General features: G+C 39.3%; 1 protein-coding gene across 1 annotated transcript in view; it reads right to left on the bottom strand.

Annotated features, from left to right (window-relative positions):
* LOC122815635 (deleted in malignant brain tumors 1 protein-like) overlaps window positions 1-17664 on the bottom strand; it is a 281322-nt gene that overhangs the window by 18490 nt on the left and 245168 nt on the right. The window contains exon 7 of the mRNA XM_044088309.1: window positions 15198-15527. Within this exon, the coding sequence (XP_043944244.1) occupies window positions 15198-15527 (330 nt within the window). The remainder of the gene's footprint in view (window positions 1-15197; window positions 15528-17664) is intronic.

Raw genomic sequence — 17664 nt, forward strand, 5'->3', positions numbered from 1 at the left:
TATTAAATATGTTTTTTCAAGTACACTTAGGAATCCCTGTGATTGCTAATGTTAATAGACTTCTTGTAGCCATTACTGTATAAACACTTGCCAAATATTTATGAAAATTACAGAAAATAAGGGGACAGTTGAGCTCAGTTTTCCTGACTCCCTCCCACAGGTCCATCCATAGGCCCTCTTACTCAGTGGTTATGCCCACAAGTTGGTGCACACTTAGGTCAAGCCCACTCAGCTGGATTATATATTGCGAACCATAAAATACTGAAATTAGTCTTTGAAAGCACTTATCTGTCTGTAACTTTACAATAAAGGACTGAAATGGAATGGAAATGCTTTGGACTATTTTGTACCACCCTGTGGGACTGCTGACACTAACCACTTACCCCTAAGCAGGCTTTACTGAAGGGACCATGGATGATCTCAGCCAAGATCATCTTGACCCAGGCTCATTTGCAAATCTGATCTGGGTTCCAGGATTTATTGACTAATCACTCACCGACACCGGCAAGGCTAGTTTGGTTTTGTACTGACATTTTACCCCCTGGCATCCCTCCAACAGTGCAGTTTACAATACATCTAGGATCTCTGCCAACCATTAGGTTTTGGTGGTTTTGTTACTGTTATTAAGCTGACTCCTTATTGTTCAGGAAATACATGCTGATGCACACTCTACTCTTGTATTAACTTTCTAAGTGGATTATATTAATATTTAGAGTTTTTCTCTGATTTTGGGGACTTTGTCTCATCATTTTGGCTTTAGTCAGAATTCTCAAACAAAGAAAATGAGAGGTAGTCATCTACATAGTTGACGCTTGACTATGGGAATTTATTACATCCTATATCAGATATTTCATCCTACTCAATATTCTGAATCTAGCTAAAGGCCTATCACAGAACTCATGAAATTCTAGTGCCTCTATTCTAACAATGTCACTTAGTATTTCTTCCCCTTTTCTCAATATATTTACTAAACTATATTGAAATCTCCTTGCAACTCTCACACCACTTCACCTTATCTATCATTCATATTTCTAGCTTGCTGAACCATTGATGTATTTCTAATCTTGTTGTACCTTAACTCACCTTTTTGATGTTTTTGCAGTGTACAATAATAATATGCATACTACTTCAATCCTGTTTTGTTGTTAATAACTGTATATATTTGGCATGTAATTTCTTTACGGTCCTGTTTTTTTTTTCATGCTTCTACTATCTGGGCTGAGACTAAAATTGCTCATTTATGATCTAACCTGGTCAACAAGCTTAAATAAATAAAAGTAATTGGTGATGAATAAATATGTTTTCAGTGCTGTCCTCCTTTATGATGTATCTATCACCAAAATCTGTAAAAGCACTTGTACAGAAAGGTTTATTTCTGGTGCTTTCACAGATTACCATTAATTTCTTTATTTTTGAGCCTCCTCGAACATTTTTCTATTCTGCCTGTTATCATGAGATATCAACAAACAGAAGGTGGTGGTTTCCTGGCATCCACATAATTCTAACCTCCTGATGAATCTATGCATTTCTACTTTAATTACAAATAAAGTTTCATTGAATATACCCTTACAAACTGATCACCCTATTGCTTTTGCTAAATGTTTCACTGTCTACACCCAGTTAAATAGATGCATAGAGGAATCTGTCCCCTCCAAAGTAAATCTTCTTTCGGCTTTTTCCGGTTAGGGGTCGCCACAGTGGATCACCTATCCACTCATAATTGGCAGTAGAGTTTTATGGTGTCAAGTTGCCAGCCTGGCACCCAACCTTCCATGGAAAGCACATGCATGCTCTCATGCCTTGGGCCAATTTAGAGTGTCCAATCCAACTACAGCATGTCTTTAGGATGTGGGAGGAAACCAGAGCACCCGGAGGAAACCCACGCGACCACAGGGAGGACAAGCAGACTCTACACAGAAAGCACCCCAGCCAAGGATTGAACTGGAGAATCTCTGGTTGTGAGGTGACAATGCTAACCACTGCATTATGGTGGTCACCCCCTCCAAAGTAAATATAATGCCCAAATTAAAAATATATCACTCTGGTGTATCCCGCATATAAAGTAGCTCCACAGCAGATGAAAAACTAATTTCAAGTAAAAATAAATGTAATGTGCTGCATGCCAAAATGCTCTTGTTACACTTAGAAAAGTACCTCCATCCCTGATCAAATCAACAAAAGTCAGAAATGTGGTAAAAATAGCCACCCAGACTAAAGACAGCCACAGACCTCCCTTTCACTGAGCTGGAAACCTCACAAGCAATGCCCAGTACTGCATGGAGCTGATAATAAATGACATCACCTATTCAAACCAAGAAGGCATAGCAAACCTACTAGCATATAGCTTTAGCATAAACTTCACTCTCTCTACCACCTAACATTCCCTAATCACATATCCACATCTATTCCACACAGACACCCAAATCTGTCAAGAATTATCTCTTAGCTTAGTTTCTGCTCCTCCTTTCTCTCTTTCCACTTAAAAAAAAAAATTCTAAGCTTGTTTCCTGCCTTTCTTGTGGGTAGTCTAGTCTGGATACAGATTTGCTGTGTCCAGGACTATTTGTGGACTTCTAAGCCCCCAAGCCTTTCTGTGTTGGAGGGAAGCCTTCTAGCTTAATTTTGTTTATTAGAACTAGACAGTTTTTTTGTTTCAGCACTCGTCTGTTTCTTTGAGCTCAGCACTTGTTCAGAACATATTGTAAGCACTAAATAAGCTACAAATTATTACAGAACTCAACTTTCCTCACTGTCTAGAGGAAAACAGTTTCTAGTACTTAACAAATAAGCACCTATCCAGGCATGTCTAAGGGTCAGCTCCCAGTGTTTTCTCCTGTCTACCTGATGAATCTGGGCATCTTGAGGCAATGCAGCAATTGCCTCATGTACACAGACAACCCTCTCCTCCTACCACCCAACACTACAACCTGTGAGAGATGCAATATATCCAAACTGGAAGCAAAGCTCTCTTCACCTAAGACTGGACTAGACAGTCAAGAGGAGAAGGTAAACACTTGCACCACACCACACTCAGCACATAGGCCCTCAAAACCTGCACCACCAAAACACACATATAGAAACACAAAACACACACCTACATTCACGGAGGTTCTCAGTAAAAACCTACCCAAGCAACAGGGACCTCCAAAGCAGAAACACAAGCAACCTCCACCCCCCCCCCCAATGCAACCCAAATGGCACATAGCCCACAAACTCAGTGTGCCACTCAAACACAGCCCATAAGGCATAACAAAGTACCCAACACTCTAGTCATAGGTGACTCTATAGTCAGGCACACTGATGTTCCACTCACCAGGCTAAACAAGGAGAAAGTTACTGTCAGCTGCCTGTTGGGTGCCAGGATCTGCCACATAACGCATGCACTCAGGTCACTCCACAACAAGTACAAATATGACTCTGACATTGTCCATGTTGCTGCTTCTGCGGCAGCCTCCCCTCAAACCATATTAACCTTTATGGATATTCCCAAACCATCACCTCCCCTACCAGGATAAATAAATCTAACAGGAAATCAACCTTATTAGACTGGATCCTCATTAACCATCATCCTCACAACTATGACTCAGGAACTCTCCCTGATGACTTAAGTGACCACACTCTTACCTATATCATCAGACATAGAATCAATGTATCCTCCACAACATCAATTAAAAACATAAGGTCTAAAAAGTACTTTAACCCAGAACCTCTCCAGTTGGAACTAAGCGCATGCAACTGGTCACCCCTAAAAATCTACCTCTAGAGGAAGCTGTAAGTTACTTTAACTCCAACTTCCTTGCCATCCTCAACCATCATGCCCCAACCAGACTAGTTAGTACTAAATCCAAATATGCTCCTTGGCTTACTAAGGAAACCAAACATAGAATCAATGTAAGAAACAAACATTGGGCAAAATGGAGAAAAACAAAAAACCCTATAGACCAACAAACATTTCGACAACTAAGAAATGAAACTAAGAAAGCTATAATAACTGACAAAAAAAACTACTACCTCCAATCCCAACAAGCCCATACTAATAAACCACAGAAATTTTGGCCTAGTATTAACCAGCTACTCCACCCAGGTCAATCCACTACTCCAAACCCTCTAAATTCAGAACACAAAACACCAATAAACATAGCCAATGACTTTAACAACTTTTTTACAGATGCTATACAAACATTAGCCAGTCAACTAGCTCCTAACAACTTCACTCTACCTTCCAAACAACCAACCTTACCCCCTACTTTTCATTTACAACCTGTCCCAACATCATATATCCTAACCCTTATACAGAAACTAAAACCCTGCTCCCCCTCAGCAGACCAACTACCTGCTGAATTCTTACAACAATCAGCCAAAGCTATTGCCTATCCAATTTCTATCCTATTTAATAGGACTATTACTGAAAGTTTTATTTCCAGTTTATGGAAAATATCCCATATAATCTCTCTCCACAAAGGAGGACAATCCACAGACCTCTCCAACTACCGCCCCATTGCCCTTCTCCCACCTCTGGCAAAGATCATGGAAAAATGCATCCACAAACAATTACTTGATCATCTAATGCATAATAACCAACTAGCCAATTGCCAACATGGTTTTAGACCCTCACATAGCACTATAACTGCCCTTCTTTCCTTCACAGACTGTAGTAACAATAACCACAACCTTAACAAACTCTCTTCTGCCCTTTTCATTGACCTGTCTAAAGCATTTGACATGGTAAATCACCAAATTCTCATCACAGTACTGAAATCCCTGTCACTAGATACATCCTCTATTAAGTGGTTCCAGTCCTACCTGGATAAAAGACAACAGGCCGTACTATGGCACAAGTCTCTATCTATTCATCTCCCTGTCAAGCTCGGAGTCCCCCAGGGTTCCATCCTTGGACCTCTACTTTTTTCCATATTCATCAACGATCTTCACCGTGCCATCCCCCAAGCTACATGCATACAATATGCAGATGACTCTACACTGATTTGCTCAGCCCCCTCCTCTTCTGAACTACTCCATCTGACCCAACAAGTATTCAATACAGTTGAACAATGGTTCACACATGGATGCCTTCTCCTAAACCCCAAAAAGACTAAACTCCTCCTCTTCTCTCCTACCAAGAAATCCCCTCCACTGGATTTCTCAATAAACTCTATCAATAATACCATTATATCTCCAGACCCATCCACAAAACTATTAGGAGTCACCATTGACAATAATCTGAACTTTGACATCCATATTAACAATACTATAAAAACAGTCAATAAAAAGCTAGGCTCTCTCTACAGGATAAAATCCTTTCTCCTACCTTCAGCTCGAACCACAATAGCACACACTCATCTAATCTCTTCTCTACTTTATGAGTCACCCATTTTTACTAACCTTTCAAAAGATAATCTCAACAAATTGGAAATGTCCTACAATAATATAGCTAGATTTGCAACTGGTAATCCTTTTAGAACCCATCACTGCCTTAATTTAAAACAGCTAGGTTGGCTTGAACTTCAAAATCTAATTACATTCCATCAGCTAACTATAGCCCATAACACTCTTTACAAACCTTCAAAAACACCTATTCACTCAACACTAATCACCCCCTATAAAAACCTAGAATCCTTAAGGTCTTCTCAGAAACTTCTAGTACATACCACTAAAACATACAACAAAGCTGGCGACTCCCTTTTCTCTAATATAGTTGGGAAAGCCTGGAACCTCCTTCCAAACGAACTCTCCATACTTTCCTCATTATCCTCTTTCAAAAACAAATTGAAAGTCTTCCTGAAAACACACTGGTTATGTCAATGCTCTAAACCTGACTAGTCAAAAACAAATTGAAAGTATTCCTGAAAACACACTGGTTATGTCAATGCTCTAAACCTGACTAGTCAAACATAAATTGAAAGTATTCCTGAAAACACACTGGTTATGTCAATGCTCTAAACCTGACTAGTGAAAAACAAACTGAAAGTATTCCTGAAAACACACTGGTTATGTCCATGCTCTAAACCTGACTAGTGAAAAACAAACTGAAAGTATTCCTGAAAACACACTGGTTATGTCCATGCTCTAAACCTGACTAGTGAAAAACAAATTGAAAGTATTCCTGAAAACACACTGGTTATGTCAATGCTCTAAACCTGACTAGTCAAAGTGTCTCTATATACTCTACTCTGTCTAACCCATCTACTCATTAAGCAACTCTATTTTCCTTTTTAAACTATGTTGCATATTTCTCTTGACTACTCTGATTGTATTTACATCCCTTTATTTATTCTTGTATCATGCACTGTACATTTTACTGTGATAACCTGTTTACGCATACTGTTAATACTTTATATTTGCTCATGTATCCTTATACTTTATTGTATTAATTTTATTGTCCTAACTTGGAGCTTAACTCCTCGGGCCTCTACTGAAAATGGACATGTATCCAGTTAGACTAGCCCGGTTAACAAATGTAAAATAAAATAAATAAAATAAATGGTGTGAATGACCTGAGACGTACCTCCCTGGACTACATGAAAAGGGACATGGAGGAGCTGTCTGATCTTGTAGCCCAGGCAGGTATGACCCTAGCCCTAAGTAGCATCCTGCCATCACACAGAATGATACCACAGTACAAGGAAAAAATGATTGACTTCAACAACTGGCTAAGCTTCTGGTGTCATTCTAAGGGGATCTAGTATCTGTCTGACTGGGATGACATTTTGCCAGAGATGGCCTGCACCTGTCGCCCCTGGGATTCTGGATACTGACTAAGGCTTTAGACAACCCTATAGTGCCTTTTTTAGGCAAGGTTCAAATGACAAATTCACCACCGTAACAGGTACAGGCAAGAAGAATCTGAGGACATTGCTACTCAATGCTAGAAGTCTAAACCTCAAAATGCACTCACTCGCGGCACTCCTTAAAATGGAGAACACTGACATCTGTGCAGTGACAGAGACCTGGTTCAAGGCTCCAGAGAGTACCCTGCATTACCAGGCTATAATTCATACCACACCTTTCAGCCACCTAACCTGGACTGAAACACTAAAGGTGGAGGCATGTCCATATTCATTAAGGATATCCACACCTCCAGGCTAGTTGCTCAGCATAATGCATCCGAGATTATCCAAGTGCAACTAACTCTGGGAAAGACCGCAATCCAAATTGTAGCTTGCTACAGATCTCCCACCATGTCCCAGGATTCCCACTCCTCATTTCTTGATACACTGGAAAATATTAGGGTACAACCTAACACCGTAATAATGGGTGATTTCAACTACCCTACCATTAACTGGAAAAACTACTCATGTCCCAACACTTGTGCTCAACGTTTTCTGGAATTCATAAATTCCAATGCCCTGGATCAACTTATCCACACCCCCACCGGGGGCAGCAATATCCTAGAGCTGGTTATTACCAACATGGGCAACCGGTGCTCCACACTAGAGGTCAATTCCTCGTTGGTCAGATCCGATCACAAGCTAATCACCCTAGACATCCACATCCCTCCACCACCCTCCATTAGGGAAACCACAGTAAAAAATTTCTCCAAAGCCAACTTCACGCTTCTTAAGACAGAAGTGGCAAACTTCACGACACCCATGCTGACAGACAATAGAGGTATGACTGCTGAGTCCTACACAAATGCACTTTATAAGCACTTACACGAGTGCATGGATCGTGCAATCCCTAACAGAACCAAGATGCTATCATCCAAAAAAAGGAAGGCAAACTGGTGGTCCCCTGCCATAAACAAACTCTACAACAGAAGAAAGAAACTGTTGCAAAAAAGTGTAAAATCCCATGACTGGAGAAACTCCCTGGTCAGCCTCAGTAAGAAGCTAAGATCCCTCATAAAATCCTCCAATGCTAGTTATGAAAACAAACGTAATGTTGTTACCATCAACCACAGGACTAGCAGAATCCGACAATAAGGCACAGACCAGGAATAAAACAAATGCAATTTAATCCAGTAAATCACACTGACTTTTTGTAGTTATGAAAACAAAATCACCAGTGATTCTAAAGACAACCACAAAGCATTCTATAGCTATGTCAAGAATCTCAATGGCAACACTCAGATCTGTTCTGAGTTACAGCACAATGGCACTAAATATATAGAATCAACTGATATTGCCAACATCCTGGCAGATAGGTTCAGTGCTAACTTTACCCCTTAACATCCCCTAAAGTGTCCATCTTTATACCAGAAGAATGCAAAGTTCCTGTAATCACGGCTGCACATGTAAAAAACACACTATCCAAAGCCAAGAACACAGCATCCATGGGACCTGACAACATCCCAGGCTGTTTTCTACATGAACTACAGAACGAACTGGCACCCCACCTAAGTACCATGTTCAATCATAGCCTCACCTCAGGCAATGTGCCCACTGAATGGCGCACAGCAACAGTTGTCCCACTCCACAAAGGGGGAGCCACCACAGACCCCGGAAACTACTGCCCCATTAGCCTAACAAGCCTGGTCTGCAAGGCTATGCAACGTATCAACTTGGAACTTATAAACAATGTGACACTGGTAATCTCCAAACTCAGGACCCCACCCAGTTCAGGTTTGTAAAAGGCAGATCATGTCTCCCAAACCTGATAGACTTCTTTGAAGCAGTCACCAAAGCCGTAGATGAGGGTAAGGTGGTTCACACAGCCTATCTAGATCTTGCCAAGGCTTTAAACACCATCCCCCACTCTGGAATTATAGATAAACTCACTAAACTAGGTATAAATCCCTACGTCACAAGATGCGTTGCCAACTGGGTCACTGACGGAACCCACACTGTGAAAGTAGCAGACTCCAAATCCAACTTCAGACCAGTGACAAGTGGAGTACCACAGGGTTCAGTCCTGGGTCCACTTCTGTTTGGTATCTACTTCTCTGAAGTACAGGCTAACACAGAAGGTCTTTGGCTAATTTGGCTAATGAAGTTTGCAGATGATTGCAAACTAGGAGCCATAATTAAAACTCCAAAAGATGTGGACATCCTACAAAAGGGCCTCGCTGAGACAGATGCCTGGTGTCAAAGCCATGGCCACAAGCTCAATGCCAAAAAGTGCATTGTCATCGTTTTTGGTAAAAACTCTGTACCCATGAACTACCACATAGGTGGTGGTCTACTTAACACCAAAAGTATGATAAGAGACCTTGGGACACAGGTGGACAGTAGTCTCTCCTTTGATAATCACATTGCCACAGTAGTCAGGAAATCCTTCTACATGGCACACCTCATCAAAAAAGGTTTCTCATCCAGGAAAAAAGAGGTCATTGTTCTTCTCTACTCGTCACTCATTAGACCCATTATAGATTACAAAGCCCCTTTTGGTATGCACCTCAGAAGACATCTACAACAATTGGAAAGGCCACAGAAATACCTCACAAAGAGGATTACTGGCCTCAAACAGATGCCCTACGCAGACCGTCTAAAAAAACTACAGCTTTACTCCATCGCATATCGCCTTCTCAGAGGTGATCTCTGCCTAACACACAAAGCTATGTCAAACCCAGAGCTTTTAGACATGCTGCACTTAAAGAAATCCCAATCCCTACGGGCTACACACTCTAGGGACATAAACCTTGTCACTACAATAAACAGAACATGCTGGAGGGATATATTCCTGTCCCAGACACTTCCCATACTCTGGAACAAACTACCTATCTATATCAAAGAAAGCTCCTCATTAGCACTCTTCAAGGAAAAATCTTGATGATTGGATGGGAGTTAGGAAATTCACCCTGGGGATCACTTCTGTGGCTCTGCTTGACAGTGGCACAGGAAAATAATTTTCTTGGTTGGTGAAAGCCAGGGTACCTTTTGGCTAGGCTTATATAGGCCCTAGGGCCAATAGCCTAGTACCTACCTATGAACATATGAACCTATTATGTTACTATCCAAGGCCAAGATCACTGCTTCCCTGAGGCCATATAACATGCCAGAATGTCTACTGGCTATCCTGAAACAGGACTTGTCAAACCCACTACAGAGATTGTTCAGCATCAGTCTCCAAACAGGCTCTTTGCTAGATGAATGGAGGATAGCTACAGCCAGCCTCTTACACAAAGGTGGGGCATCAATGGACCAGAGTAATTAAAGACCCATACGTCTGATGAGCCTAATCTATGAGGCTATAGAAAGGTTCATTATTGACCTGCAGGCCCTTGAATAAGGCCAAAATGGGTTTTGTCAAGCATACATCCTGCCTACTTATCCTTATTGATTTCTTTAAGATGATTACTGAAGAAATGGATGAGGGAGAATTAGTAAACACCACATATCAAGATCTCAACAAAACATTTGACACCATTTTGCACTCAGGTATTATTAACAAACTTTCCCAGCTAAATGTTAATTGCTGTGTGAGTGTTTCACTGGATAGCAAATTGACTCAAAAAACAGACTCTAGGAAATAAGAGTGAGCTGCATTATCTCCTTCAGAAGACTGGTCACCAGTGGTATACCATAGAGCTTTGCCCTTGAGCAACTTCTTTTTAGCATTGACTTCTGGGAGGACAAAACCAATGTTAATGGCTTATGTTTTACCATGTTTGGAGATGACTGTAAGCAAGAAGCCATTATTAACTCTCACAGGGAACACCACAGTCATCCAAGAGGGCCTTTCCCATACAACTAGCTGGTGTCAAAACCATGGACTTAAACTAAACGCCAAAACATGAATAATCGTATTATTCATCAAACACAACTTTCCATGCAAAAATAACATTGGACTGTACACTCCTAAATATTGATAGAGTAGTTAGTGGCATGTGGTTTTGTGTAGATAGGGAATGGCCGTCCTTTTTCACTGTGCATCGTATTAGTAAGGGCATCACATCCAGGTCTACAGATGCCATTATTCCATTATACTTGGTACTTATTAGACCAGTCCTTTAGTATAATGCCCCTTTTAGCATGTAGCTGTCCAAACACTTGAAACAACTTGAATGCCCTCAGGACTTTCTCACCAAGAAAATCAAGGGTCTAAAACAGAAGACTACAGTAATGATCTGAAAGCCTTGTCTCTATTTTCAGTATCCTACAGGTTTCTGAGAGTGAGATTTACCTTGGATACAGCACTTCAAGAGATCATATCCTGTCAGACCTACTGCACATCTACAAGTCCAGTGGTGCAATAAACACCCTGTTAACAGGTCTTAATCTACAGTATTTTGTAACAGAAATGGAACATGTTAGAGGGATAGATATGTATCAGAGAGAATTCTACCTCTTTGGAATCGTATTCCTTTCACATAAGACAAAGATCTTCTCTTACTTTGTTTAAATTTAATCTGGATAAACAGATGGGAGATCACAAGTTCATCCCTGGAGTAGCATGCTTGTCCCTTATTGTAATGGCTAACATATAAATGCTCTACCTGCTCTGGGTTATTCATATTTAAATTACAAAGGAAATGCATGATCAGGCTTTTAAAGATCTTTCAGGTTCAATAGCCTGGTAAGAGACTATGACACTATAGACCTTCTTGTAATTAAAATGTCATATTAGACACCTTTTTGACCTTAATGCAAATATTACATTTTACTGTGCTACAACTTCAATCCTGTTTTAATAGCTATATATAATTGCCATGTAATAATAGTTTTTTTTAATGCTGAAATATATGATCCTCTTCTCCTACTCAGGCTGACACTGAAATTTATCATTCATGTCATGTTTGAACAGTGCTCTTCACAGGTTAATAAAGAAAGAAATAATTAAATAATTAACATGTAATTAGGCAATGAATGTTTTTTTTCTCAATGCAGCCCTTATTTATACTGAATCTGTCATCAAAATCAGGAAGAGCATAAGTCTAATTTGCAAATAAAATTTTATTTCTAGATCATTGCAAGATTATAATATACTTACTTGGTTATTTTTATGTTTCCTTGAATGTTTTCATTTTCTGACTCTAATTCTATTGATTTATTCCACACAACAGGATAGAAAAATGCACATTTTCAATATGGCTTTATTCTTACACTGCAGGCAATAGCTGATCATTTGTTAAAAAATCATAATTTCTTGAATGAAACCATATATCAGCATTTCTATAATACAGTAACCTATAATTCCTTTAACTTGATGTTCTATGATAATATAATAGCAACTATAAATGAATAGGATTGCTATGATGCAATTTATATAGAGTTCAGGGTTTTAAAGTACTCTACCAGAACTTGTACCTAGTTATTTTACGTATTTTTTTCCTTAGTAGTGAGAAATTGAGGCAATATATGTTGGCTTTGTATTTAAAATGTTGTTATGGTGAAGGAGACACCTTACCAATAGCTTACTTTACTGTGCTGCTGTTTTTTTCGACAAGGGGCCTCTTCATGATGCAATTTATATAGACATATCATTATGCTTTGATGGGCCCGTACGCAAAACATTAATTAATAATTTAGAACAACAAGGTATTAAAGCAGTTTTGATTAGATGGATAACCCCATGGCTTACAAATAACACATGGCAAGATCTGTGCAGCTGCTGGACACAAAATTCTAGGTTACAGTTATAGGTTCCCAAACAGCTTTGACCTGGACCCATGCTTGTTTAGGTAGTATCTGATCTATCTTTATATTATTATTACTTAAAAATGGAAACCTGATCACATCTAAATGAGAATAATGTGCAGAAAAGTAATCAGACATTAAGCGTATGAGATTTTGGATACACGGACTGATGGGTGAATATTTAATACATGGAAAACTGATTGAAACTGTGGATTCATTTAAGGACTTAAGTAACGGACTCATCCAGCTTTGAGTTTTCTGATCATGTCAACCAAATAGTTAATGACAGTTAGAAAACTATAAGTTGTATAAAAAGATTTTAAAGTCTGGGAATTCAAAAATGAAGTGATGATTGTTTGTAATTTAGCATTAGATCTAAACTAGAGTATAAAAGAATAGTATGGAAACCTTATTAAAAAATGTATAAATTTGAAAGAGTATTGATGAACTATATCAAAGGGAGCCATTATACCTCTCAAATTCTTTGCTCAAGAGATCTGGACAAAATAATGGGGGGGGGGGGCAAGGGCCCAAAAACAGGGGACAGATCATAAATATTGCTCTTACAAATAAAGTTGTTATGAAGTCTGAAATTCAATTCATTATTTAGTGACTTCAATCCTCAGTGAATTGCCAGAAAACCACAAATGTTATGAAGATTAGACCAAATATTAGGGGAAAAGTGTGGACTGTTGGGAGGTATGGATGGATGTAAATGTTTAAGTTATTAAGAAAGACATAATTATTGTACGGGGTCTCATATAAATATTTACAAGGAGACTTTATTCTAGAAACAGTGGATAATCTTTATAGGAGATCATAAAGGAATGAAAGATGTTGGGGATTGACATAATGGTTAAGGTATTTACCTCACAGCCACAAGATACACGGTTTGAATCTCATCTTTGGGAAAATTTTCTAGGCTTGCAATGGCACCTAGCCTAATACTTTCATATGAACCTACAACATTTGATTCACTGCAACAGTAGCTGATACATAGACTTTGCAATTATATTAAACCAAGCACTACTATAAACATTTTTAAGAGCAACTTGGATGTCACAACTGTCTTGTTATATTGTCCGTCTAGAAGGGCATTATTGCCCATACCTGAAATATTTACATAAATAAATAATAGACCAAATCTCCTAACGACAAAACAGGTTTACAATATGTTCATGCTGCAGGGTAAACACCTTTCAGGATTTTTTCTCAATAATGTTTTTAGTATGTTTCTAGCAGAAGAGATCCAGGGCTAATGATTATGTGGAGTTATCAAAAAGGAAATGTTTCACTTGTATCAGTTTATTGTAGGAGGTTAATTTTATGAGAACCTAATGAACTTTACATGTTTCTCGGGGTGATTCCCTTAATATCAACATATACTTGTGACTGAAAAACTTACATTGCCCACATTAATAAAAAAAATAATGTTCAAAGCAGGAATCTGCAGTCCAGATCAATAGTGAAGGTGCAGTAAGCAAGAACTAGGTTCCCTAACTGAGACAGACTGCAAATACAAGGAGACCAAAATTGCTACAGATGCTTATGTCAGTGTTACAGTTTTAACAAGAACATAGAATTCAAACATGATCTAATATCCTATCCATTACTGTAGGCACTGCACCAGGTGTTATGCATATAAATCCATCAGGCTTTTTCTGATTTTGTGTTATTGATGGAAATTAATATAGCAATAACCCACGCCTGGGTGTGGGTAATGCTGGATTTACCCACGGTTGGCGTGGGTTGGTCCCGAGGGCGAAGCCCGAGGGACCAAACAAAACCAACCGTGGGTAAATTCAGCATTACCCACACCCAGAAGTGGGTTATTGCTATTATACCATGACATTATTTAAGAAAAGAAACTATTACTTTTCTTAAATAATGGCATAGTATAATGCCTGTTTACTGCCCTTCCGCAGATGTCTGGCATCCGCGGCAGTTCTGATGTACTGCGCGCCTGCGCAGTACATCAGAGTTGAGCAAAAGCAACAGAGAAAGCAAGATCTCTGTTGCTTTTTTTTTTTTTACTGTTTCACTATGTTAAATGGGTTTAACATAGTGAGACAGCTTTACAATAAGCAACGGAGATGTCCGTTGCTTATTTTAAAACTGTCTCGCTATGTTAAACCCATTTAACATAGCGAAACAGTAAAAAAAGCAACGGAGATCTTGCTTTCTCCGTTGCTTTTTTTTTAAAACCTGTCTCGCTATGTTAAATGGGTTTAGCATAGCAAGACAGCTTTAAAATAAGCAACGGAGATCTCCATTGCTTATTTTAAAGCTGTCTCGCTATGTTAAACCCATTTAACATAGCGAGACAGTGTTTTAAAAGTAGAGTTATACTAATGGAAAAAAGTCTGGCCGACCGGACCTTTTTCCATTAGTATAACTCGATTTACAATGTGCACGCTGGCCAATCAGCGTGCACGTTTTGGGGGGGTCATGGTATAATTTCTTTTTAACATCTCTTCTTAATCACCTTATGTAGCTACAAACATTCCAAAGCAGAGCAACATCCATATGCAAGTTTTAATAAATCCAAGTGCTGAGCATAACTTCACAGACAAAAGAAAACAATGTTTCCTTGTTAATTAGGCAAAAAGTGAGATTTCTTGGGAATAGTTTAGAATTGAATCTTGCAAACGCAAATTGCTATTGTTTCTTGTTTATACAAACACATCCAAGAATTACCTGCAGAACATGTGACTCCAGCAACAGCTGAGGAAATGTTGACATTTGTTGAGATTTCACCATGGCAATCATTTAGACGACTCTCTCTTCTACTGCACTGAAATTTTTTAAACCATGTGGAAGATGAAATTATGCCCAAACTGGAATCATTAATGGCTGCCAGTGCAAACCCATACCCTTGTGATCGGCACACAACATTTGCATCATTTATATCCCATCCTTCAGTTGAAACAGGATTCCACGTATTGTTAAAAAATATTTCAACTCTCCCAGAATAACGGTTTGTTCCATTCACAATCCTTGGAGTTATATAACCTTTAGAAAACAGAAATAATTTATATGCTTTATAGAATGAATGTTATATTCAGAATGCATCTTAGAGAAAAAAGTACATTTTCAAAAACAATACAATCAATGCCTATCTACTTTTTACATTGACTGTAAAATATGTAATTTTTTGTCAAATTAAAGTAACAACATTTTTATATTCATATCATCTTCAATGTATATATTGTATATATTTATATCTGTGTGTGTGTGTGTGTGTGTGTATATATATATATATATATATATATATATATATATATATATATATATATATATATATATATATATAGACTAGATATAGATATATGTATCGTCACATACAAGATCACACAAAAGAGTTGCCAATATGCAACTCAGGTAGACTTCTTCCTGGTAAGGAAAGGGCACTGGAGTATAATCAATGATTGCAAAGTCATCATCAGTGAAAGAGTCAGCCCATGGCATAAACCATTGGTTGCCACCATCAGATGCAAGCAGTGGTCTGAGAAGGCTCTAAGGTCAACAGATACTATGCTGGAGATCTATAAGTTGACTGGAGAGAAAGTACAACAATTCACGGAATGACTCTGGGCTCTAGTACCCCAAGAAGAAGAGGGAATAGGTGAAGCTGAAGAAGAATGGCAGCGCCTCAAAACAACATATGTGAGAACTTAAGAACTGACATATGGCCGAGCCAGGTATGGAAATAAGGTACATAAGGAAAGCTGGAGGTGGAATGCAGAAGTCCAGGAAGTCATCAATAGGAAGAAGGAGTGGAGGAAAAAGTGGAAAATAGCATAGATGACCAGACTAGGAAGGAATACTGGTTGTCTAACAGAGAAGCTAAGAAAGGAGTTTGCAATAGCAATGAGCCAGGCATCAGAGGCACTCTACCAGCTTCTGGTAAGTGACTCAGTAGTGGCACAAAGAAACTATATCAGTTTGCAAGGCAAAGACAAAAAAAAAAATTAAGAAGATAGTCAGACATCCTTCATAAGGGATGACAGCAGCAACTTACTTACCAGTCCACAGGACATCAAAGGCAGATGGAATGAGTATTTCCAGCAGCTTCTGAATGAAGAAAACTCCACAGAAGCTGTACTATCCCAGAAGCAGCCTACAATGAGAGAAGAAGAGGAGCATACCCTAGAAGAAGTAAGAACAGCACTAAAGAAAATGAAGTCAGGGAAAGCAGCAGGCTCAGATGAGGTCACAGCAGATATGATAAAGTTGCTGGGTGAGCTAGGAGAGAAATGGCTCCTGAGGGTACTCAAACCAATGTGGAGAGAGAGAAAGGTGTGTCCCAGATGACTGGAGAATAAGCATATGGATGCCAGTATATAAGAACAAAGGAGACATTCACAACTGTGGGCAGTACAGAGGCATCAAACTCCTGTCACACGGCATGAAAGTTCTGTAGTGGGCGATTCATAAACAGATACATAGAGTAGTAGAATATAAGATGGGAGAGGAGCCGTTCAGATTCAGATCAGGATGCAGCACAATTGACTCAATGCTTGCATCGAGACAGATAATTGAGAAGAAGCTAGAGATGAGGAAAGAGTCCAACTGGGCATTCGTGGACTTGGAAAAAAGCATATAACAAGTTCCCAAGAAAGTTGATTCGGGCAGTACTGCAGTGGTTTGAGGTTCCAGAAACACTTGTAGAATTAGTGTAGGCTATGTACAAGGACCCAATGCCTCAAGTATGAACAGTGTCTGGTCTCACAACAGGGTTCCCAGTGGGAGTGGGTGTGCACCAGGGTTCAGCTCTCAGCCCACTGCTGTTCATACTGGTGATGGACTACATTAGCAAACAGGCCAAAGGGGACACCAACCATGTTTCTGTATGCAGATGATGTGGTATTACAGGCAAACATTGAGCAACAACTTCAGCAAAGGGGGGGGGTGCAACACTGAAGGCAAATGGGATGAAATTAAGCATGATAAGACAGTGGTAATGGCAACAAATTGCGGAAGCAAGAAGAAGCGAAGAATGTAGATAGAAAGGAAGATAGTGGAGCAGGTAAATAGCTTACTGTATCTGGGAGGGGTGGTTGAGGAGAAGGGAAATCTGAATGAAGAGGTCAAAGCTAGAATCAGAGGGGCTGCAGTCAACTGGCATAGTGTCTGAGGTGTAGTCTAT

Source organism: Protopterus annectens, chromosome 1.part1, assembly GCF_019279795.1.
Source record: "Protopterus annectens isolate FY-2018-M chromosome 1.part1, PAN1.0, whole genome shotgun sequence".
Classification (NCBI taxonomy): Eukaryota; Metazoa; Chordata; order Ceratodontiformes; family Protopteridae; genus Protopterus; species Protopterus annectens.